General features: G+C 51.4%; 7 protein-coding genes across 7 annotated transcripts; 3 read left to right on the top strand and 4 right to left on the bottom strand.

Annotated features, from left to right (window-relative positions):
• The first annotated feature begins 48 nt into the window (after positions 1 to 48).
• BDZ83DRAFT_640598 (luciferase-like domain-containing protein) lies at positions 49 to 1,499 on the top strand. Its single transcript, XM_060509499.1, has one exon. It carries the CDS (start codon positions 173 to 175, stop codon positions 1,433 to 1,435), a length of 1,263 nt encoding a protein of 420 aa, XP_060358788.1. The 5' UTR covers positions 49 to 172; the 3' UTR covers positions 1,436 to 1,499.
• A 51-nt stretch (positions 1,500 to 1,550) lies between these two features.
• Positions 1,551 to 4,070, bottom strand: BDZ83DRAFT_724054 (uncharacterized protein; the record flags this gene model as incomplete). The annotated part of the gene is made up of 10 exons (XM_060512619.1): positions 1,551 to 1,665; positions 1,728 to 1,973; positions 2,035 to 2,165; positions 2,225 to 2,808; positions 2,864 to 2,930; positions 2,982 to 3,043; positions 3,113 to 3,256; positions 3,309 to 3,454; positions 3,517 to 3,598; positions 3,959 to 4,070. 10 exons carry the CDS (start codon positions 4,068 to 4,070, stop codon positions 1,551 to 1,553), a joined length of 1,689 nt encoding a protein of 562 aa, XP_060358787.1.
• Positions 4,071 to 4,652: 582 nt separating this feature from the next.
• BDZ83DRAFT_591466 (peroxidase) lies at positions 4,653 to 5,807 on the bottom strand (the record flags this gene model as incomplete). The annotated part of the gene is made up of 2 exons (XM_060506441.1): positions 4,653 to 4,760; positions 4,815 to 5,807. 2 exons carry the CDS (start codon positions 5,805 to 5,807, stop codon positions 4,653 to 4,655), a joined length of 1,101 nt encoding a protein of 366 aa, XP_060358786.1.
• A 2,636-nt stretch (positions 5,808 to 8,443) lies between these two features.
• Positions 8,444 to 10,291, top strand: BDZ83DRAFT_724052 (amino acid/polyamine transporter I; the record flags this gene model as incomplete). Its single annotated transcript, XM_060512618.1, has 6 exons — positions 8,444 to 8,575; positions 8,629 to 8,813; positions 8,872 to 8,951; positions 9,011 to 9,415; positions 9,486 to 9,805; positions 9,866 to 10,291. 6 exons carry the CDS (start codon positions 8,444 to 8,446, stop codon positions 10,289 to 10,291), a joined length of 1,548 nt encoding a protein of 515 aa, XP_060358785.1.
• A 117-nt stretch (positions 10,292 to 10,408) lies between these two features.
• Positions 10,409 to 11,453, bottom strand: BDZ83DRAFT_132066 (uncharacterized protein). The gene is made up of 2 exons (XM_060501221.1): positions 11,215 to 11,453; positions 10,409 to 11,158 (listed from the first exon to the last, which is right to left on the bottom strand). The coding sequence occupies exon 2, from the start codon at positions 11,028 to 11,030 to the stop codon at positions 10,527 to 10,529; it is 504 nt and encodes a 167-aa protein (XP_060358784.1). The 5' UTR covers positions 11,031 to 11,158; positions 11,215 to 11,453; the 3' UTR covers positions 10,409 to 10,526.
• A 1,317-nt stretch (positions 11,454 to 12,770) lies between these two features.
• Positions 12,771 to 16,735, top strand: BDZ83DRAFT_640589 (uncharacterized protein). The gene is made up of 8 exons (XM_060509498.1): positions 12,771 to 12,919; positions 12,977 to 14,171; positions 14,224 to 14,391; positions 14,445 to 14,628; positions 14,687 to 15,472; positions 15,528 to 15,606; positions 15,663 to 15,973; positions 16,041 to 16,735. The coding sequence occupies exons 2-8, from the start codon at positions 13,171 to 13,173 to the stop codon at positions 16,386 to 16,388; spliced, it is 2,877 nt and encodes a 958-aa protein (XP_060358783.1). The 5' UTR covers positions 12,771 to 12,919; positions 12,977 to 13,170; the 3' UTR covers positions 16,389 to 16,735.
• Positions 16,736 to 16,931: 196 nt separating this feature from the next.
• On the bottom strand, positions 16,932 to 17,809 carry BDZ83DRAFT_591464 (uncharacterized protein; the record flags this gene model as incomplete). Its single annotated transcript, XM_060506440.1, has 3 exons — positions 16,932 to 17,141; positions 17,198 to 17,590; positions 17,657 to 17,809. The coding sequence occupies 3 exons, from the start codon at positions 17,807 to 17,809 to the stop codon at positions 16,932 to 16,934; spliced, it is 756 nt and encodes a 251-aa protein (XP_060358782.1).
• Between the last annotated feature and the right edge of the window lie 2,826 nt (positions 17,810 to 20,635).

The raw sequence follows: 20,635 nt of genomic DNA, 5'->3' as shown, positions 1-20,635 counted from the left end.
GAATGATCCCAGCGGCAAGAAACAACTTATTCTCAATGCCTTTGTCATGAACACGCCTGGCCACCTAGCTCCTGGCCTCTGGAAACACCCCCGCAACAAGACAGACCAATACAAGAAGCTCTCTTTCTGGACCGAGCTCGCCCAATTACTAGACAATGCCGGGTTCCACGCAATGTTCATCGCCGATACCCTGGGGCCGTATGATGTGTACAAGGGACCGGCCAACGTCGTCCCAGCCCTGGCCTCCGGCGCGCAATTCCCGGTCAACGATCCCTTGTACCTCGTCCCAGCCATGGCACAGGCCACGAAGAACCTCATTTTCGGAGTGACTGCGAGTTTGACCTACGAAAAGCCCTACTCGCTGGCAAGGCGGCTTTCAACTGTAGATCACCTGAGCGAAGGCCGACTAGCCTGGAACATTGTCACCTCATATCTGGACAGTGCAGCCCGGAACCACGGCTTAGAGGAACAGATTCCGCACGATGAGCGTTACGCGATTGCACACGAGTATCTCGAAGTTCTGTACAAGCTCTGGGAAGGCAGCTTTCGGGACGATGCGGTCTTGGCGGATCGCGAGGCTGGGACGTACATTGCCAGTGACGCGGTTAAGCAGATCCACCACAAGGGCAAGTACTTTGAGGTACCTGGACCGCACTTTGTTGAGCCTTCACCTCAGCGAACACCCTTCCTCTTTCAGGCAGGCGTGTCTGAAGCTGGGAACGGCTTTGGTGGTAAACATGGAGAAGCTATCTTCATCGGCGGCCAGACGGCGGAGGGCGTCCGAAAGACCGTCGATAATCTCCGCAAGATTGCGGCGGAGGAGGGAAGAGATCCTAATCACATTAAGATCATTCTCGGCATTAACGTCATTGTGGCAGCGACAGATGAGGCGGCCGAAGCACAGAAACAAGAGTACCTGAAGTACGCGGACACCGAGGGTGCCCTCGCTCTCTTCGGCGGGTGGACAGGTATTGACCTTTCTGGGTACCCAGATGATGAGGACTTCTCAGTGGCAGACTCTCCTCGGATTCAGTCCATCATCCGACGTTGGTCAGATACCGTCCCGGGTACAGATAATCTCCCTTGGACCAAGCGAAGAATTGTGGAATACCTCAGTATCGGCGGTCTAGGTGCCAAGATAGTGGGTAGCCCTACCACAGTCGCCGATGAGCTGGAGCGTTGGGTTGAAGTTTCTGACGTGGATGGGTTCAACCTGGCCCACGTTACCAACCCCGGTACGTTTGAGGATATCATCGAGTACCTGCTTCCTGAATTGCGCAGACGAGGAGTTTTCAGGTCCGCCGTTGAGAAGGAGGGAGTTACGGCGAGAGAAGTATTTATTGGCTCGAAGCGACTACCCGCGGATCATCCTGGAAGCAAGTACAAATGGCGCGCCGGGGAGCCAGAGCCACCATTTCTGAAGCAGAATATATAAGTGCCAAGGGCTTAGGAACAACAATAGGGACGAAACTTTCTACTAGAGTAGATTCCTCAGGAGGGCTTCTGTGCTTAGTGAATGTCGATAACTATTGCTAGCATCCATGGAGCATTCAGCAAGTCGTCTGGCTGTGGACAAACTCCATGGGAGAGAATGAAGGATACATGAACCCGGAAACGCTGATCAGATCTGTGATATTACCTGCAGGGCCATGCGAGGGAAAGAAGCTGCTATCTGGTCAATTTCTGATGATCCCGTTTGAGAAGATGCTGGGTCGAGTTGAACGTACTGCGCATGGCCTGGGACTTTGTCTCGAGTGAGAGAGTTGAGAAGCTCCTGCACGGCTGCGTGATCAAACGTTTCAATAAACGCCAAGTTTCCATGGTCCGCATCAAAAACTGCCGACGAGCTTGTCTCAACTGGGCAAGAAGGGATAATAAGGGCGTAGCCATGGTCCTCGGCGTGGATAGTGGCTTCCATGTCAACGAGAGCAAGCTGCAGCCTGCTGTCTTTGAGCACATAGGAACCGCCACGTCTTTGAAAACCCATAGTTTTAGTTGAGGTATTCTGCTAGGGGAGAATATTTGGAGACCTACGGATAAGAGACCACCTGCTCTCTAGGGACCGTAGTGTAGTATCCTGCGGCATGCTCAGGCACAATGAGCTTCGCCCCTTGCGCGACATAGTCTACTACACCGAAGGCATGATCGTGATGATGGTGAGTAGGCTGTTGGACTTGTGTCAGCGATCAAGAGGCAAAGGCTTCAAAGATAGATTATTACAAACCCAGACATGTGTTATGTTCTTTCCAAGATTTGCCTGAACCCACTCAATGACGAGCTTGCTCTGATGCGGCGGAGCATCCAATACAATGACAGAGCCATCTTCAAGCTCAACAAAACCTTGTCGCATTCCTAGATCACCGCCGGGGCTGATAGTCCAGAACCCAGGTAGGTCTTGGAGAGGCTGAGAAATCGAACCTGCTATGGACTCCTTTGTTCCGGTATAGGCACCCGGCCAGAGAAAGTTAGCAGACGTTTCTCCAATCTCTGAGAAGCTGTACTGGGCGTTACGAATTGGAACGCTAGAGTCTGGGACAGTCCCGTTGCCCGGCACTGCGAAGAAGTCGCTCGATAGACTACCGTTGATGATGGTCTGGTCAGCGCGATAGTCTCCAACGAGATGCTTTCCGTTGTAGATGGTTTTGAACCGTCGAGGTATTTGGACCCCGTTGACTTCAGCATAGTCATGAACGAGGAGGTCATGTGTGGATTCGCCAAAAAAGGGGTGATCTTCATAGGATCTAATGATGTAAGGGAGATTTGTGGCAGGATCGAACAGGACTGTCAGCTCGAGCGTATCGTCATGAACTGCGATGCAAGTTACAATCATGTTTGTCGCAAGTTTGTATAAGACCTCTCTTACCTCCTGCTAGCGTTATTCCTGCTCCTGTCTCTCCTTGCCGAGATGTAAAATTGTTGTTGGCAAGGATCTTCATGCGGCGATTAGGTGAGTGATCAAAGTAATCTCGACGAAGACATACCGTGGGAAGAAGTAGTGGATGCCATTTGTACGCTTCGCTAATCAGGTAGGACGCAAGTAGGCCTGTGAAAACGATCAACATTAGCCTTCGGCGAGAATCGTCATCAAAACAATGGATATACTGCTACTGACCGTCAAGGTAGCCCTCGGGTTCACCAGAGGGATTATACAAGTTGTAGCTGCCCCTGGTCACAGCCGCGTAGCCATTTTCACCACCCTCGGCAACGATGGAAAAGTCCATCGGCGCGAGGTTTGCCCTTCCGAAGGTCCATCCGGCTGGTAACGGTTAGGTTGAATACCATAAGCAGCCTTGTGAAGGGATGCTCACGCCCTAGTGACGCGACCTTGTCAATGCGCTGCTTGACGTGTTTTTCGTCAAAGGCAAAGGACATGTTTTGTCGGCCTGCTGTTACGGCCGCATTGTCCACACCAGCAACGGAGATTCCCATCATCAATGTTCTTCCCCTGAGAATGCTACAATCTGTTAGTGATGTGGCCGAAGGGAATTTCGGAAAGTAGACCATGACCCGACTCACGTTTCGCCGACGTATGTCAGGCTTTGGATGGAAGAAACAGCTTCACGCCCTCCAAGAGCTTCTATTCCCAAGGTCAGAAGTACTAAGGGATCTTGAGTCGTGCCATTTTGGCGAATATGTAAGTGGCCCAGGGTGAGCTGCGCAGCCGCCAGGAAAAACAAGCTTGCATGTCGAACAAACATCTTTGCGATAGGATGACGACCGGACGAACAGAAAGCTTGAACAACATGTCGAGCTTAGTTATAGGTCGCAACTCCGAATTGAGACCTATGTCGCAATCAGACTCTGTTGGCCTCCGTGAGGTTCATCCCAGTTGCTCTTCACCCCCTGAGATTTGGGTTTACTGAGATGTTAATTTCAAAGCATCGCCATTGTGATTAGCTGCGTATCATCTAAACAAGGTCAATGGAATGTCTTGGACGGAAATCTACCAAAAGAGTACATGTAGCTCCGACCTCATCACTTCCGATAGTGCGACGTTTGCTTCCGCTCAAAGCATACTTGAAGCCTATCACGTGCGATAGCTTGGCCAGAGACGGATTACTCCGGCCCATGTCTTAACCCCAGCACCAGCAGGGCGGATAACTCAGGTCGTCTGACTATCCAGCGACCCTGGTCAGTATTGAGGTTAGATGATAACTAGTGTTAAGATCACTTCCGAATCCTAGATCTTGGCAGTGTGGGGAATTAGACTTAAGCTCAGGGGATATCAAGATCGCGGCCTGTTCTCACCAGGAACTAAGTCCGAGGAGCTTAGGTCCGAAAGGTAACTCGGCCGGAGTCACCCGAATTGCAGTGCGCTACCAAGACGGAGATAAGCTTGCTTACTGACTTACCCGCGGCTAGCGGCCTGAACATATTTATTCATAATGCAACGCGAAGAAACCATCAGACACCCACTGGGCTTGCGCTCTAAAGGGGAAAGACGGTCATCATGATGATTGAGCGCTGATAACTTGAAAGAATCTAGCTGTTATCTTTCATGCGCTACGTACCTCTATGCATTTTTCATGCGTAACAAATAGTAATTTGCCTTGAAATTCTGTTCTACAGAGAGAAACCTCCATGATCTATGTTGAGCCTCTCCAAATTCATATCAAAGATACACTGTAGCCAAATCAAACGCCTCTACAGATCTATCTTTTAACACCGGTGCCGGCGGGGAGCGCCTTGCTGCAATCAGTCAAGTCGTTGATGTTAAAGACACCAAGGAGACTCAAACGGAGGTACTGCTTGGCATATGCCTGCAATTTGATTAGCTATACTTCTAGAGCAGATGGAATCGAGTGTAAACTTACTCCACCCCAAAGAGGTGCATTATTAGCGAAGGCCTGGAAGGCTGGGCCCGAACGGGGATCCTTGGACAGAACCGTGTCACTAGGGAAGGTCACAACCTCGGCAGGAGCTCCAGCCAAAGTTTGTCCGTAGAAGTCAACATCCCAGACATTGGGCGTGGTATCCTGCGGGGCGTTGACCTTGGATGTGTCGAAGAAGCGTTGACGACTGGCAGTGTGCGCACCGACGAGGGCAGCGAGACCAGGGGCGGTGATGGTCTTGTTGCCAAACAGCTCGATCAACTTGTCGGCAGGGTCCTTCGGGTCCGGAAGCAAACCATCGGGAGCAGCCACGGAAGAGTCCTTGCGGCCGACGAAAGTCTTGATTCTCGGTCCGCCAGGGCATGCCACCGTCGCAGCGTTGGCGGCGAACTGGATCAAGTCTGCCATACCGGCACCGTGGTCCTTGTACTTGTCGAACCACGTCTTCATCTGCGATACGATCTCCTCTAAGCCCTTGTTGAGAGGGCGCCCGATTTCCTCGGGAGCGAGGACGATGGAACCATCGGCACCGCCGAGGTCGCCGGTGTTCAAGCTCCACCCAGCAGCATCATGGAACCCGAGGCGGATGGCGGCGCGGGCAGGGTCAGTGCAGCCGTTATCGTCACGGAAGGTGGGCATCAGGTCGGCAGCGACATGTTGCCACACGCAGCACTTATCCGCGTTGCAGTCAGAGCTGCCGAGATCAGGGAGATTGCCGCTCGCGGCATCGGACGTGGTTGGCGATCCGGAGCCCGTGAGGATGCCCTTGACATCCTTGCCGACGTCGGACAAGGATCCGTCGGGAATCTTGAGGAGATCACCGAGATTTTGGTTGTCTGCGGCACCCTCTCGGCTAGCGAGATGCGCCATCATATCTCCGTGGCTCGTTCCGGCGCCGCCCCGTCCCATGCCGGGGTAGGCAGTAGCAACGGCTACGAGTGCCGTCAGAGCAATGAGTGCTTTCGGTCCGGCCATATTGCTGGAGAGGTATGATGACTGGAGGGAGAGAGAGCGAGAGTGTTGTGAACGAAAGAAATGCCTGTTTTAGAGCGAGTGACCTGAGTGCTGGAGCGATGATTGATAGTAATGATGGGATCACAAGTGTCTAATTATACCTGTCCTGACCGCAAAATACTCGGTGGCAAAGATGCACTCTCTTTGCAGAGAAGCAACTCATATTCTCTCATGGCCGTCAGCTCGGCCCCGATGCGGGAGGCAGGAGTCATTAGCCTGCTTCAGGCATCGAGAGCACGGTTGGGATGTTTCGGCCTGTACATGTAAGCACGTCAACCTGGAGGAGAGGGCACGATAAGCTGTGCATTGGTGCAGGAGAAGAGATCCAACATAGAATATTGACGGCTTGGCCCATGTGTCAGTTAGCTCTTTGGTGACTTTCTCTGGCTGCCCGTCCGAAATGTCATCTTGCGTGGCGTTGTAAGCGTCCCGTCCTCAAATGTTAGTCTGATGCCGACCTCCAAGTCAGGGCGCCTGAAGGCCCGAGAGCGTAAGCAAAAAACGCCTCAAACTTTCTCCCTCGTGGGATCATTGTCCAGCCGTTCTTTCCGACTTATCGGTTTTTGCATGAGCTGAAAATGCCGAGTTCCAGGCGCAAAGGCAATTCTGTAATGTTCGGACGCTGTAAGTTGATGTTAGCCTCAAGTCAGCGATCGTCCCAACCTCAGCCAACCTCGACGGATACTTCCTGCAACGATTCTTCTCGGAAATAGATGCCGTCGGAAAATTGTCAAAGAAGATGAAAGTTCTACGCCGCCTCGCCACTCTTCCTGAATCCTTCCAACCAGATCACAAGACTTGGGGCAAGACACTTTCTGTAGAATGCATGTTTCTCCAAGAACCTTGGCTTAACCATCAACCATCGTTTCATACCTTAAATGAATGAGTTTGCCTCGCAAACGATGCCAAGAAAAGCTACGGGGTGAAGCCTGCGGGAACTAGCTACCAAGGGCGCCCCGTCGATGTGTCGAATCTGGCGGCTCACGCTGGCCAAGATGTGGCTAAACGGTCGCCTCCCACATCCCGCCAATGAGAACAGACTGAAAATAATCAAGACGTGTCGGCTGTACGGCAGACTATCCCCTCAGCGGCTCACGGTCTTCAATCGGCGTCGCTAACGTGGGTGCCGGCCGTGCTCCAGTTTCTCGGACATCCGAGCTTACATGTCTGTGCCGGTGGCATCCAACCCAACCACACCTAACTCTCATTCGGGAGGCCGCACCTGATTCCCCTTCCAAAACAGAAATGGAGAGAAAAGAAGAGGTGGAAACTAATGCACATGTCGGCCTTCGCCACAATCCCGGTCTTTTCCAGATTGGCCTAGGACGCCGGCCTCCCGAGATCGATGTTGCACCAATCTAGCCCGCGTCTGTCGGTGGCGTTCTTTGACAGGAGCGCGAGGACCATGAATTATTCCTCAGACGACCGATGACGCGTCTCCGAAATGGAGGCCGTTCCTGAGGCTCGTTGGCTTAGCAGCGTCTTTTGCTCGAAGCTTACTAGCTGGGAAAAAGTGTCGAAGCTGTATCGTATGTTGCTTGTACATTGTCTTAAGTTTGAACAGCCGATTGGCACTTGACCACTGAAACGGCCTAGATCTCTTTTCCCAAGCTCCCGGACCGGCATCGGGAAGAAGTAGCCCCCGACACTAGATTCAATTTCTTCCATCCGCTCCGGGCAAATATGGCGGAACTCTTCTTCGATAGTTGTGGCTAAGCGTTCGCTCTATCAAACCAGTTTCGCTGCTTACCTTATGTAGTGGAGTCAAATGATCGAAGATTACCCAAGTATGTACGGAAGCCCAGGATACTATGTCCTTGGCTGTTCCGGCAGCAACATTATCTTTCTTCAACGCCGCAAGTGTCGAGCCAACAGACACGATAAAGTTTCCTGACCCGGGCTCTCGCCGCTGAAATTACTCCCAAACTTATCTGTTCCCCCGCTTCGTCTGCAACACCGTCCTTTCTTGTTAAAGCTTTGAAGGGAGAAAAAAGAGAGAAAAAGAATCTACAGAATTACATATCGAATAATCACACCATTGCAGCACCTACATCGCATATCATTACAGTGTTACCTTGTCTCTGACATCATAGGTATGCGGTTCGTTGTTGCAACTTTTCGATGTCCCGTTGAGGAACAAAGTCAGTCAGGCTTCTTCATGTACAAATCCAAGAAGTTTGAAGACTTGTTAACCTCAAATGCCGGAATAAAACAGGGCGCTCAAGTTCATTGGGTCGCCAAGAGCTTCAAGGCAGTCAGCTTACGTGCATACGATCTACATACAGCTATGTAACACCATGTTACTCCAGGCTGTGCTGCTGTGTGATTTAATGCTACGCTAGATTCACAGAAAAGCGGTGGGCGGCTAATCCAAGCCACAGTGGGCGCTATCTCCGTAGTTCAATTGGAGAAAATGGTCGCTTCTTGCATGCTGTTTGCGACATCGGGATTTAAAGAGGACTAGGGCGTTCTTTGAAGATAACGGGACATGCGGTAGGAAGGCTGGAAAGGAGACGGGATAGAACTCTATAATACTGCGTAGGGTTAATGCCTTTTGCTCCTCGAATGTTCGTTTAGTTCTGCAACACAAACCAACGATGGCGCCTGTCGTAGATACTGACAGAATTGGAGCAGACGCGATTGGACGCAGAATAGATGGCGCTGATGAAAAGACATTGATCACGTATTCAGAGGAATATGGCGAACAACAGCAGCCATCTGGTCTTGAGGTCCTCCAACCCAACTTCTAAGCATCTGTGTTCAAAGTCTAACAGCCTCGTAGCGATATATCAACCATTCCTCTGTTGTAAACTTTGGCGTAATCATACTCGCATCATGGGAGTCATTCGCCGTAACTTTCCAATTCGCGCTAGCGAACGGTGGCCCTGCCTCAATGTTCTACGGCTCAATCCTGGCTGGCTTCGGAGCTTGTGCCGTCGGCTTCTCACTCGCTGAGCTAGCGTCGATGTAGGCTCATTTGCCTTGGTGGAGTATCAAGATTCTCGCCGCTAACAAAGTCGAATAGTGATCCGACTGTCGGCGCGCAGTACCGTTGGTCTGCAAATCTTGCTCCTAGCGCTAATAGGTTCTGGGGTTTACTTCAAGGTACCTAGCTGCGTAGTTCCCTTGGAATATCAAAGTCTCTAGACTGACCAGCTATACAGGATGGATCACTACTGCTGCGTGGTGCTTCGCTTGTGGAGGACCACCGTCAATCTTAGCAAACATCATAACGTCCCTGGCCATCTTCAACTATGATAACTATACGCCAGAGCGGTGGCATACTAGTCTCATCATGATTGGTACCCTCGTCTTACCCTTTTTGTTTAATCTCTGGTTTCGAAAGTTTCTCAACGCGTTCGAGATAATTGGTGGTGTCTTACACATTGCTTTGTTCGTGGCATTCCTTGTTATTCTTGCTGCCCTTGGACAACGCAGCAGTTCCGATTACGTTTTTAAGACGCTTACATCTGACATCTCGGGGTGGAATAATCCCGGAGTATCATGGGGCCTGGGACTGCTGACGATTACGTTCTCTGTAACGGGATTTGACAGCGTCATACACATGAGTAAGTTGCTTACCCCAAGACTACATTAATCGGATTTTCAGGTGGCAGTTGTTAACCTAGATAATGATAGGCGACGAGGTCAAGAAGGCTAGAACACGCGTTCCACGAAGCGTTATCCTTGCCTGTGTCGTCAACTCAGTCATGCTTTTTGCGTTTGTTACGATCTTACTCTTCTACATCGGACCTCTGGACGACCTTTCTACAGCCCCTTTACCGCTCATCTACGTAATCTACAATGCGACGGGTTCGAAAGCCGCCTCTAACGCTCTGGTCTCTCTGGTAGCAGTCATTATCTTTTTCGCCTCCTTCAATATGTTGGCTTCAGTATCTCGTCTAGTATGGATGTTCGCGAGTGACAAGGGTTTGCCATTCTCCGGCTTTTTCTCATACGTAAGTCACTCTGACTCCCAGTTTCGATGCCAAAGCTCCTAGCGTGACATTTTATCACAGATCAGTCCTACTTTCAAGTTGCCAATGAATGCTTTGCTCCTCATTGCGGGCATAGTCACTTGTCTGTCCTTGATCTACATTGCCTCGGCCACAGCTTTCAACGCCCTGATTTCTCTCCAGGCTTTGGCTCTCCACGTTTCGTACTTTTTTCCGATCCTTTTTCTTTTACTACGCAAGATTCGCGGTCCGCCACCACCATACGGACCCTTCAAGCTAGGAGCTGTAGGCTCTCAGGTCAACATTTTTGCGCTCAGCTACTTGATCTACGTTGTGTTGTGGATGCCGTTCCCGCAAATTTTGCCAGTCACAAAGGACAACATGAACTACGCAGGTCCGATCTTTGGAGCAGTCTTGATAGGAGCGCTTGTCGATTGGTTTGTGAGCGGAAGGAAAAGGTTTCAAATGCCTCTGAGGAAGTATGAGTAGTCGACTCCATACATTGCTCCTCATCTGGAAACTTGTTTTTGCTGATGCTCACTACCTTTACTGAGTCTCGATTTTTGAGATCGACTCTGGGTTCCTGTACTCAAGCTTCTTGAGTGGCAAGCTTGCTAGACCAGACCGCTCACCTCGGGGTAGCTTTTCCAACACATCCTGGGTTTCAAAAGACATTTACATTACTGAGTGCATGCACATGTTCTATGCGACTCCCCGATTTTGCTCACACACGCAATGTGCTCAGAGCCCCAACACCGAAAACAAGCCAGGCACCTAGGTCCACAGTAACCATGCGCAACCAGTTGGCATTCAACCACTTATCCAAAATTCCATTTACATCGTCATCGTCTTTTGCCTCGGCTAAAGCCTTCACGTGGGGCGCAACAGCCGGAACATAAAGCAAGTGTCCCGCCGACATGGCCGCGCCAGCAGCGTACCACCAATAAGTGCCTTGCGACCTTAGTGCGGCTGGCTGGCTGTAGAGATTTGCGATACCTGTGCTCGTCGATACGGCGATGAAGCCTAGGACGAAGAAGACGCCGCGAGAAAAGAAGGTGTTGAAGTAGGGCTTCAACATAGGCGCGCTCTTCTTTCGAAGCTCGGATGTGTCATTGAAAAGACTGAGGAAAAAATGCTGATCCCAAGCGAATAGCAGAGTGCAAGTTGACGAGACTAGAGGTGCGACGCGGAGTGCGACCAAGGGATCGAAGAACTGGCCCGATGCCATCTTGTCGGTCTTGGACAATTGGGTGGAGGATTTGTCGGAAAATATTAGCTGAAGGTCTCTGCCTTGATTGGAAACAAGACCCAATGAAGGCAATGTGTTGTTTCCGATTAAGCGCCTTTCGCTGTCAACTTAACACTTGGAATGATGTTATTGTTTTTAGATGGTTGAAAGGAGTTTTGCTTACTTCTCGACTTCTTAAAAACTCCTAGGAACGGGATTTTCGGCGACTTTCCCCGCCGAAGGATTTCGTGGCGCCATCTTCAACTCTGTTAGAGGCGGGGAATCGCCCGATTAACGTGAGAATCGTAAGCGCCGAGCTTTCAGTGAGATAGGTCATTTTTGCGTTCGGCCGATCAGTCTCTCCATGAGTCTTGAATCCGTAGACATTCTATGACCGATAACATCAATTCATATCCGCGGTCGGCGAGGCACGGTATCTCCGAGCATACCCCACTGCTCGGCAGCAGCCGGAAGGTGGGGCCGATGCCGGTCCAAGGAGTATCAGAAACGACGCCCCGAGACATGAGGCATTGAGTTCAAATGGTGTGCCTTCTTCTTAGTTATGGCCAGTAGAAGAGTCATTCGCCTCCTCGCGTCAAAGACTTTGTCTTCCGGCCACGGCCACACAAGGATACGCACCCCCTATTCGCTGGCATGGACGCCTCACTCTTCCAATGTCGGGGCTAAGCAACTTGGCACTGCTGTCTGCCATTCGTTTGTATGCCGCCCCGCGCCGTCCAAATATGCAAGTACATGCAGGATACCTAGAACCAAAGTCTTAGTCGGGGAGTCACACAAAATGCGGAGATCCAGTAGCCCGGATCGATTTCTCATCGGGTGATGTGGAAAAAGCACCGAAGCCAAGGAAGAGTGGAATTAGGCAGACAAGGCGTCCGCTTTGGACAGCAAACGGTCTGCGTCTACACCTCATTCTCAAGCGAATAAAAGCCTCTTGTTTCATTCCCTTGGGATTATGAGGCTGATTTACGCTGTACAAACGGTTCGCTTCGGCCACAAGGCCGGTAGGGTTGCTGATCTTGGTCGCAACCCCTGCCCGAGACAATTTGAGGTAGAGTGAAGGGCGAAGAGCTATGTTTCTAGGCATTACTTGCTGATGAGGCAGACTTTGTACGTATCATTCAAATGACACGAATCAGTACGATGCGTAAAAACAACATGGTACATCTGACGAATTACTTTCGATTTCCGACTCATATCTAGCACCGGGAACACGTAAGAAGGGTGAACAGGTGTGGACACCACTATCCCTTGACTGTTTGGAGGCATTCTTTGTTGGCTGCAGAATACTGCCGTAGTCTGGCTTCTTGCCAGCCTCAGAAATTTGCATCGCATCTTAGAGGTAGAGCGGGGCAGATGATGGTGGACGGCAATTGCCACGAGCCTCCAGCCAAGTCGGAGTCATGGTGATGCTGCCTAGAATAGTCTCTAGGGCTTTCCAGCTATGTGATCAAGGAATGCGGCCATCAAGCTGACAGCGGCTCTAGGCCAACGCGGTGGGTGTCATGTGTTTGCCTTGTCGGTCAGAGAAAAGTACAGAGGGGCTGGCGTAACCAACAGGATAGTGCACGCAAATTACCTGCATGGTGCAGTGCTTTCCTTCAACGGATAGGTAGATCAAAGTAGCAGAAGGCTGTCATACAGTCACCCATATTTCGCAGGGATTCAGTAATTACATAAAGAGGCGAGTCACCCGATTGCGGCTCCAAAGCTAGCAAGGAAGCCTTGATTGAGATGCTCCAACGTGCTGTCGAGCGCTTCGATATTCCATCGTTATTTTCTCTGGGCTAAGGCTCATTGAAAGAAAGTGACCCGATTCCGCACCGTCTCATGAAGATAATCTTTATTTCTCTCAAACACACGTGTCAAAGGTGAATACCATCCCAGGGCGAAATAACGAGCAGCAAATTCACCTCCCCCGCGACCAGCCGCAGGGGGCAGCATTTCCACGAAGAACCGTTCGAAAGTCTCAGGCCAATAGTACTGTCGCCATTCCTAGTTGCACATAAAGTCTTAATCCGCTGCAGAGGATTTTCTCACTCCTTCCACCACCTCATCTACTATTAACTCCTACCGAGCCACACATCAACACGTCATCAACCCCTCACCAGGCTTCATCAGCATGGCATCTGCGGATCAAGGCATGACCGACCGGCAATCAGACAATACGCTAGCTGAACCTGCCATCCCCAACATGGACGCAAGCAAAGACTCTACCGTGGTCGTCGTCGCTTCAGCCTCACCTTCACCAAGCAAAGCATCCAAGAGCGCGAAAGCGGCCAAAAAGGATAAGAAAAAGGCTGTCAAGTCTAAGTCAAAGAAGCAGCTCAAGAAGGCAAAGAAGCACAAGAAAACAGCCGACCTAGACACTGATGACTCATCTGATGATTTGACTGACGACAGCGACTCAGAGACTGAAGGGAGTTCTTTCGATTCGGAGGACAGTTCTTCTGAATTGTCCGAAAGTGACAGTGAGCAGGAGCACATCAAGTCGAAGAAGAAATTCAGCGGCAAAGGCAAGAGTGGCCGATCATCGAAGAAGCAAAAGCATCAGTCACTTAGGAAGCGCACTCCATCCTCCTCTTCCTCCTCTTCTGACTCCGAGTCTTGCGGAACTGTCGAAGACTCGGACGATGGTGCACCTGGAAGAGGCGGTGGAATTACCAGGGTCGCAATGACACCTCACCAATTGGCACTCTTCAGACAGATGCAGGCTGGCCCCCCGCTCTATCCAAAGAGCAATAGTCTTGGTAATTCTGGCCTCAGTCACGGCTCCTCCATGACTGGCAACAAATCTGTAAAGCTCGGGAAGTTTCCTCCACCGCCTGCGCCCTCAAAGAAAAGATCCTCCAAGCTAGACTTCAAGCGAGTTGATCAGGTCTGGGACACCACGATTCACAACTACAGACTTCAGGAGACATCGGCGACCACCTCTAACTCGCAGTACGACGGATATGTGCTGCAAGTCAGGCGTACCTTTGACTGGGAAGGCAAGTACCAGACTACCTTCCTCGATGTCAAAAGCAAGGTCTTGCGCGAGTGTCTTCAAGAGGTGATTGGCAACATAAAAGGAATTAGCTTGGTCGATGAGACTCCCAAGCTGAATCCCAACATGGTATTCTTGTAAGTTCCCACGATCTAATCTGGAATTTTTGGAGCTAAGTGAACCCTACAGGTACTTAGAAGACTTGCGAAAGTACCGCAAAGCGTTGAGCAAGATTTCGACGACGGACTTGAACAAGAAGGAGCGCAAGAAGTTCAGGAAGGACATCGAGAACAAGCGCCAGCATCTCAAAGTGCTTCTCAAGTATCTTGACAGGGACTATGCCGAAGTCAAGAAGAGGTATAAGTTCAAACCTCGATGATATTGAGAAATCATTGCTAACCACTCATCAGCCTCTACCCCATGCTGGAGAATGGTCTGATCACCTTCGATCTTCTCTGGGCTCTTTTCAAACCCAACACGCTAATCTACACCACCACGTACGGCTCCTCCGATGAGCCTCGAGTCTTCAAGGTGGAGCAGGCGGAGAAGATGAGCAGCATGACAAAGGGAGAGTTCTACCTTCTTGACGGCAAGGTGAGTACCTTTCTAAACATCTTTCATTCCTTAATGTACAGCACTAATTGTCTTTTAGTACTTGGAGTTTGATGGAAAGCAATTCGGGTATGGGGCTCTCTGCGAGGAGATCCCGGAGTTCCGCGGCGCTAGAAAGATCAGTAGCCTTAACGCCTTCCCACTTGACTTCCATAAGGAGAAGGAAGCCATCAAGACTACCATTATCGAACGCGGTAAGAGGTTCGTCAACCTCGGCGGTGTACACTACCGAAGCCACCACGGCTTGGCGTACTACAAGAAGAAGAAGAGCATCATCAAGGTCAACATCAACGGACGCATCATGGTGGACCCCTCTGTTCACCGCAGGATCAACCCGAACTACCAAGTCTCTGCCGTCAGGCCCAAAGACCACGACATCGTCTCTGATTCGGAAGACTCTGATGACGACGAGAAGCCTTGCGAGAACGACGATTCAACCTCGGAGAACGGGTGTGGTACTGGTGACGATGCGGGCTGTGGGAAGATGGTCACGAAGGTTGTTCGCGATGCCAAGGGTAAGGTTCGCATGCTCCGAATTCCCAAGTCCATGGTCGAGGACCCTGTTGTCCCGGAGAAACCGCTTGAGCGTGTCGACGAAGCCAAGACCGGCGAGGAGTCCAACGAGGAGCAGGATAGTGACAAGACGAAGAAGACGCTGGAGTTCTCTGACGAGGACTACCTTATTTCGTCTCCTGTTGTGTTGGGATTCTCCTTCTCCGAGAAGCTCTGGCTTGAGTTCACCGTCTCCGGAGTCAATGAAATTCAGTGGAATGACGGTGCGTATGAGTCTTTAGTCCTTGAGCCGAAGCAGAAAGACATCGTCAAGGTAAGTAATGCCCTAACCCAAGCCGATGTAAAGAAGGCACCTAACATTTTTGCAGGCTCTCGTTGAGTCGCACAAGTATCATGCTACCGAAAGCATTGATGATGTCATTCAAGGCAAAGGCAAAGGCCTTGTCGGTGAGTCCTGCCATCTTCTCAACCTTAGTAGCACTCCCTTACTGACCTCTTCCCAGCTGTCCTCCACGGACCACCTGGAACTGGCAAGACTCTCACAGCCGAAGGCATCAGCGAACTCCTCAAGTGTCCCTTGTACATGGTTTCTGCTGGGGAGCTAGGCACCGACTCTCGATACTTAGAGACGGAGTTGCAGAAGATCCTCGACATCTGCCACGCCTGGGGCGCCATCCTCCTTTTGGACGAGGCCGATGTGTTTCTCGAAAAGAGAAATCTCCACGAGATCTCACGCAACGCATTGGTTAGTATCTTCTTGCGCCAGCTCGAGTATTTCCAGGGCATCCTGTTCTTGACAACCAACCGAGTCGAGGTAAGTCACGCGACGGGACTCTAACCCACCACATCACCTTCAACACTCATTGCTAACACTCTTACAGACTTTTGATGATGCATTTCAATCACGTATCCACATCGCGCTGCGTTACGACAGTCTCACGCAGAAGGCCAAAAAAGCCATCTTCAAGATCTTCGTAGAGCGGGTACGTGTTCTGGAGAAGGTTGACCTCAAGCCCTTCACCGAGGATGACTACGAAAGTCTTGCGAAACATGACCTCAACGGTCGCCAGATCAAGAACACTGTCCGGACCGCCCAGGCCTTGGCCGTCAACAAGGGTGAGCCGCTTGGGATGGAGCACATCTCGCAGGTCTTGGATGTCCAGAATAGCTTCGACCTTCATCTCAAGGGTGGGGAGTCATACAAAGATGCCATGAGAAGCTACTACTAAAGTGTTTGACACTGTAGGTGTGGACTGTGGAAAGGTACACCTAGTTGTAGAGAAGTGAGGTATTTTGCAGACGTTGTTCATGTTTCTTCTTTCAGTCTGTCGTCAGGACAAGATTACTCTGTATCGCTGCACAACTAGCAAAACCTATCATCCTGTTTCGTGACCACTCACCTTGTTGTACTGAATAACTAATGTGCATTGTTCTGCATCCATGGGAGCATGGATGGCCTTGTTCCACGTACATCGTAGGATTATTCTGATCTTGGCGACGATGAGTAGCTGCGGCACACAACGAAGTCAACCATTCATCACGGCTCATCAAACAATCTAGATTTAAAAAGATGAAAAATGAATATAATTTTCAAAAGGTTGAGGATAATCCTCAAAGAAGAATGATGGGGTCACTAGACTAGAGCTACTGGCTAACTAATTGCAGCTTACACCCTTTCAGCAATCTTAAACGCTGCCCACCAGGGGCCTTGAACAACAAGATTCGTGTTCCAATCCCCGAAGCCGTATACGAGCATCGATGGCGATCACATCTTATGCCTGGAACTCGACCTCGCGCTTGGCGGCCGGAGCAGCGGCCGGGGTAGAGTTGGTGGCGGCACCGCCAGGGGCAATCTGGATGGGCACAACACCTCCGAAGGGGCCGGCGCCGTTGTTGTTGGCAATCTTGACCAAGCAGACGTTGCTCTGACCACCCATGGTACCAGTGCAGGTGGTACCAGCGGGCACGGAGAAAGCCATGGGCTGAGGGAAGCTGTGTTAGTGAATGATACTTGAACGTGGAGTACAGTGCTACTTACGAAGTCCTTGTTGACGTTGGAAGCACGCTTCTCAATGACGCTCATGGCCCGCTCCCAGAGGGAACGCTTGCCGCCAGGAACCTGGCCATTGGGCCTGATGTTACCGTTCTTGCCGGGAACTTGCTGAGTGACCGTAAGCTCAGTGCCTTGGGAGAACGCGCCGGTACCGGTGGAGTCCAGAACGGCGCGGAGAGGACCGGCACCGTCGGTGGTGACGACGTGGAAGGTGCCGGAGATGCTGCCGCCAGTGGAGGAGACCTGCGGGAGGGTGTCGCCGGACAGAGCCATGGCCTGGGAGATATCGGCAGCCTGGACCTTGCCGCCACCGGTGGTCTTGCCCATGCCGTCGGTCATGATGTTCTTGCTCTTGAAGACAGTAGTGTCGAGCTCAGTCTGAGTTGGAACAAGTCAGTCTCCTGGGCTCCTGGTACTTTGGCTATGATGTGTTCGTAAACTTACCTTGCGGTTGGGGCCGGGGCCGGGAACAACGCCACCCTGAATAGCGAGAGCAGTGCCATTGCCACCGAGATCACCAGTGACCTGTGCAACCTTGCCGTGTGCGGCAACAGAAGTAGCTGCTGCGAGAGCGAAGATGATCGTCTTGGAAACCATTTTGTGAGAGTTGTGGGGATTTTGAAGTATGAATAACTTGATTAGAGCGATGATTCGGATCCGAGCCGGATTAGTTTGGAAAGAAGATTCTGAATAGAAGTGAAAGAGTTGGAAATAAGTTTAAATCCGCGCGAATCAATCGGCGATGAGATGAGAATGGAATACAAACGAAGAAGTGAAGCTGCTGAATAGAGAAGCGGAAACCACAACCTAGAGGCGGACGATCATTAGACTTTATACTTGATTCTCCAGACCTTGACGTCCATGATGGAGAAAGTCTGCGAAACAGCAGTACAGACAGGCCCCAAAGGCGTACGGTAAATCTCCGCGGCTACTGTTCGTATGGGTTCGGGTTGGTGATGGCCATGACTTGGGACTGCGTTCGCTAGCCAGACGTCGTCCCAAACGCGACCCTATCCCAAAGCAGTAAAAATCCAGGAACGAGACGAGCAGCCCCATCGACGTCTGAGGCAGGTGAAACGTCGCGACACCTTCACCTCCCTTCGCGACGTCCAACGTGTGGTGGGGCGGGGGCCGACAATATTCGGTGTAAGGCTTCAATAGCGACCAGGTGTCGGCCAATGTCCGCAGATTCAGCCAACATTGGACGACATCGATGTTGACGCCCGACGTAAGGAGCAACTTATTGGATGACTTTGACACTGGCAGGGCATAACACTCCGCTCCTATACGGCTTGACCTGACAACCGCAGGTCTGAGTGTTGAGGAGCGAAGCCTCTCTCCCGCCCTCACTCAGTTGAGCGTGTCACTCGGACTCAGAAACATTGAAAAGCAACACCGCAAAAGGCACATCTTCGGTCGATTGCATCGGGAGGTTTCCACTACCACGACTCGTTTGACGTATTTCAGCTGCGAGCGCGCGAGAACTCAAACCAACTTGTGCGCATTTCACAGAGTTTTTCCCGACATGTAAACGTATGCGTCTCTGAACTCAGTCAGCCAAACAGATCTACCTCAAGGATCCTCCATCTTGATCTGCCCCCGCTCCTCACGGCGGCTGCACCACGCGCCCAACCGAACCGAGAGCATCACTGACAAAGGCGCAGTCACCGTCGGCTGGCATAACCGACTCGGGTCGCTGCCGCCTAGCATGTCGGCCGCGGCCACCGCGCAGCCATCTCCCCTGAAAAGAAGGGGAAAAGAAGACCGCAAAGCTTTGTGAAACCCGTCTTGGGCCCGTCTGGACGTGGGTCACCGCTGCAGCGACCACGCCGTGATAGGCCCGAACGCTTGATGTTTCACTTGCCAAGGATAGGATCTCCCTGCGTGCCTGGTTCGCGTCCGCCACTTGCGGCTGATGTGGCCGTCAGTGGTGAGCGTAGCGCTGACACATGCATTCGAGATAGGACGAAGCTGAAGGCGATGATGAAAACGAAGGTGCAACGCATTGCACGAGGGGAGGATTGGACGGCGCTCGCGTCTGGTGACATCTGTCACCTGCCATCTGTCATGCCCAGAACTCTGTGCAGGCTTCTCCTTGAGATGGCATGCTCTCAGACATTTCGAACAGTGAGACCTCGGCGGGAGGCTTCGTAAGTGGTCGGGCTCTACCGAAGCTCAATTTGGTACAGGCGATCGAGTGTCGGGGCGATGACACGCATCATCCTAAACAGGAACATCAACGTTGAAGAAGTTGAGCGGACCAGATTGAAGAAGCAAATAAGCGTGGAAGCCAAGTCTTGGTGTTTAGAGAGTTCCCAATCAGCTTGACACTCCCGTGTCTCGCCAAGGCACGGGAAGCTCATTGTTTCCCATCAACTTGAGAATGCAAGAAAGGCTTGTGTGGTTTTGTCTTCCGCATTCGCACGCGGCCATACATTCTTTGGTTCCCATGCGGCTGATCCCCCGAATTCACCTGCCGATCTCCCAAAGGAAGAAGATCAAAACACCAGCATTTTTTTCTTTCGTCTTTCCAATCGGTAAGACTTACCTGCTTGAATGACTTGGCCCCACCCTTGCCGCGGATGGATCGGCAACTTGATACACGTGGAGACGATTCTGGTGTAAAACACGACCTCGCGCCTCGCGCTCCTTTGCGGAGAGCTGTGTCGGCAATTCCGCCCATATCATCATCGTATTGGCCGGGGCGATGAGCCAAAATCCTTTTTGCAATGCTATAATAGCCATGAAAAGGGGGTTGAAGCCATTGGTCATACTCGATGGAGGAGGTTCTGGAGGATGAAAAGAGACTCCCAGTCTCTCATCCCCCGCAACATGAAGCCAGGGGTCGCATCATCGTCCAGCGAATGCAAGACAACAACCAGCCAGCGGGATGAGAAATTCAGACGACTTTGGCGCACGCATGAGACCAAACAATGTGGGCTGTCTGAATTTCCCCCAGGTGGTGATGTCGCTTTGTCCGTGCAGGGCAACTTTCATCTGTCTCCTGAGTCCTGGCTCCTGGGCTGTCTTCATCGCAACGCCATTTCCGATGACCATCTCTGCCGGCACTTTCACTCAGTCCCGCATGCTCCCGATTTCCTCCTCGCCCAGTCTCCTGCAATCTCTCTCTGCGACGTTAGATCTATCTGATCAGCCGCACCGAGAGGAAGATATGATCTTACAAAATGGCTGGCTGGTTTTAGTACCCGAGGAAAGGGAAATTGTCCCGGTAAATTGGGTTCGAAAGGCTGGGAGCGAGCCGCGGCAACACCTGAATGCCCTAAAAAGGGGTCAAAGAGTCAGCACCTCAAGTCGGTGATCCAACGCGCATTGGAATCGGCCTGCCGCCCTGCATTGCGACCATCACAGGACTATTTTTTTGAGTTCACCGCCTCTGACCTACAAAACCTTCTGGATCATGAT

The sequence above is a fragment of the Colletotrichum acutatum genome, assembly GCF_030867785.1.
Source record: "Colletotrichum acutatum strain CBS 112980 chromosome Unknown BDZ83scaffold_172, whole genome shotgun sequence".
Taxonomy (NCBI): domain Eukaryota; kingdom Fungi; phylum Ascomycota; class Sordariomycetes; order Glomerellales; family Glomerellaceae; genus Colletotrichum; species Colletotrichum acutatum.
This window is presented reverse-complemented; position numbering and strand designations above follow the sequence as displayed.

Excerpts from the sequence above, each read along its gene's own strand:
- BDZ83DRAFT_640598 (XM_060509499.1), top strand. The coding sequence starts at position 173 with ATGTTCATCGCCGATACCCTGGGGCCGTATGATGTGTACAAGGGACCG.
- BDZ83DRAFT_132066 (XM_060501221.1), bottom strand. The coding sequence starts at position 11,030 with ATGGCATCGGGCCAGTTCTTCGATCCCTTGGTCGCACTCCGCGTCGCA.
- BDZ83DRAFT_640589 (XM_060509498.1), top strand. The coding sequence starts at position 13,171 with ATGGCATCTGCGGATCAAGGCATGACCGACCGGCAATCAGACAATACG. Across the intron at positions 14,392-14,444 it reads TATGCCGAAGTCAAGAAGAG|CCTCTACCCCATGCTGGAGA; the intron begins GTATAAGTTCAA and ends ACCACTCATCAG. Across the intron at positions 14,629-14,686 it reads TCTACCTTCTTGACGGCAAG|TACTTGGAGTTTGATGGAAA; the intron begins GTGAGTACCTTT and ends ATTGTCTTTTAG.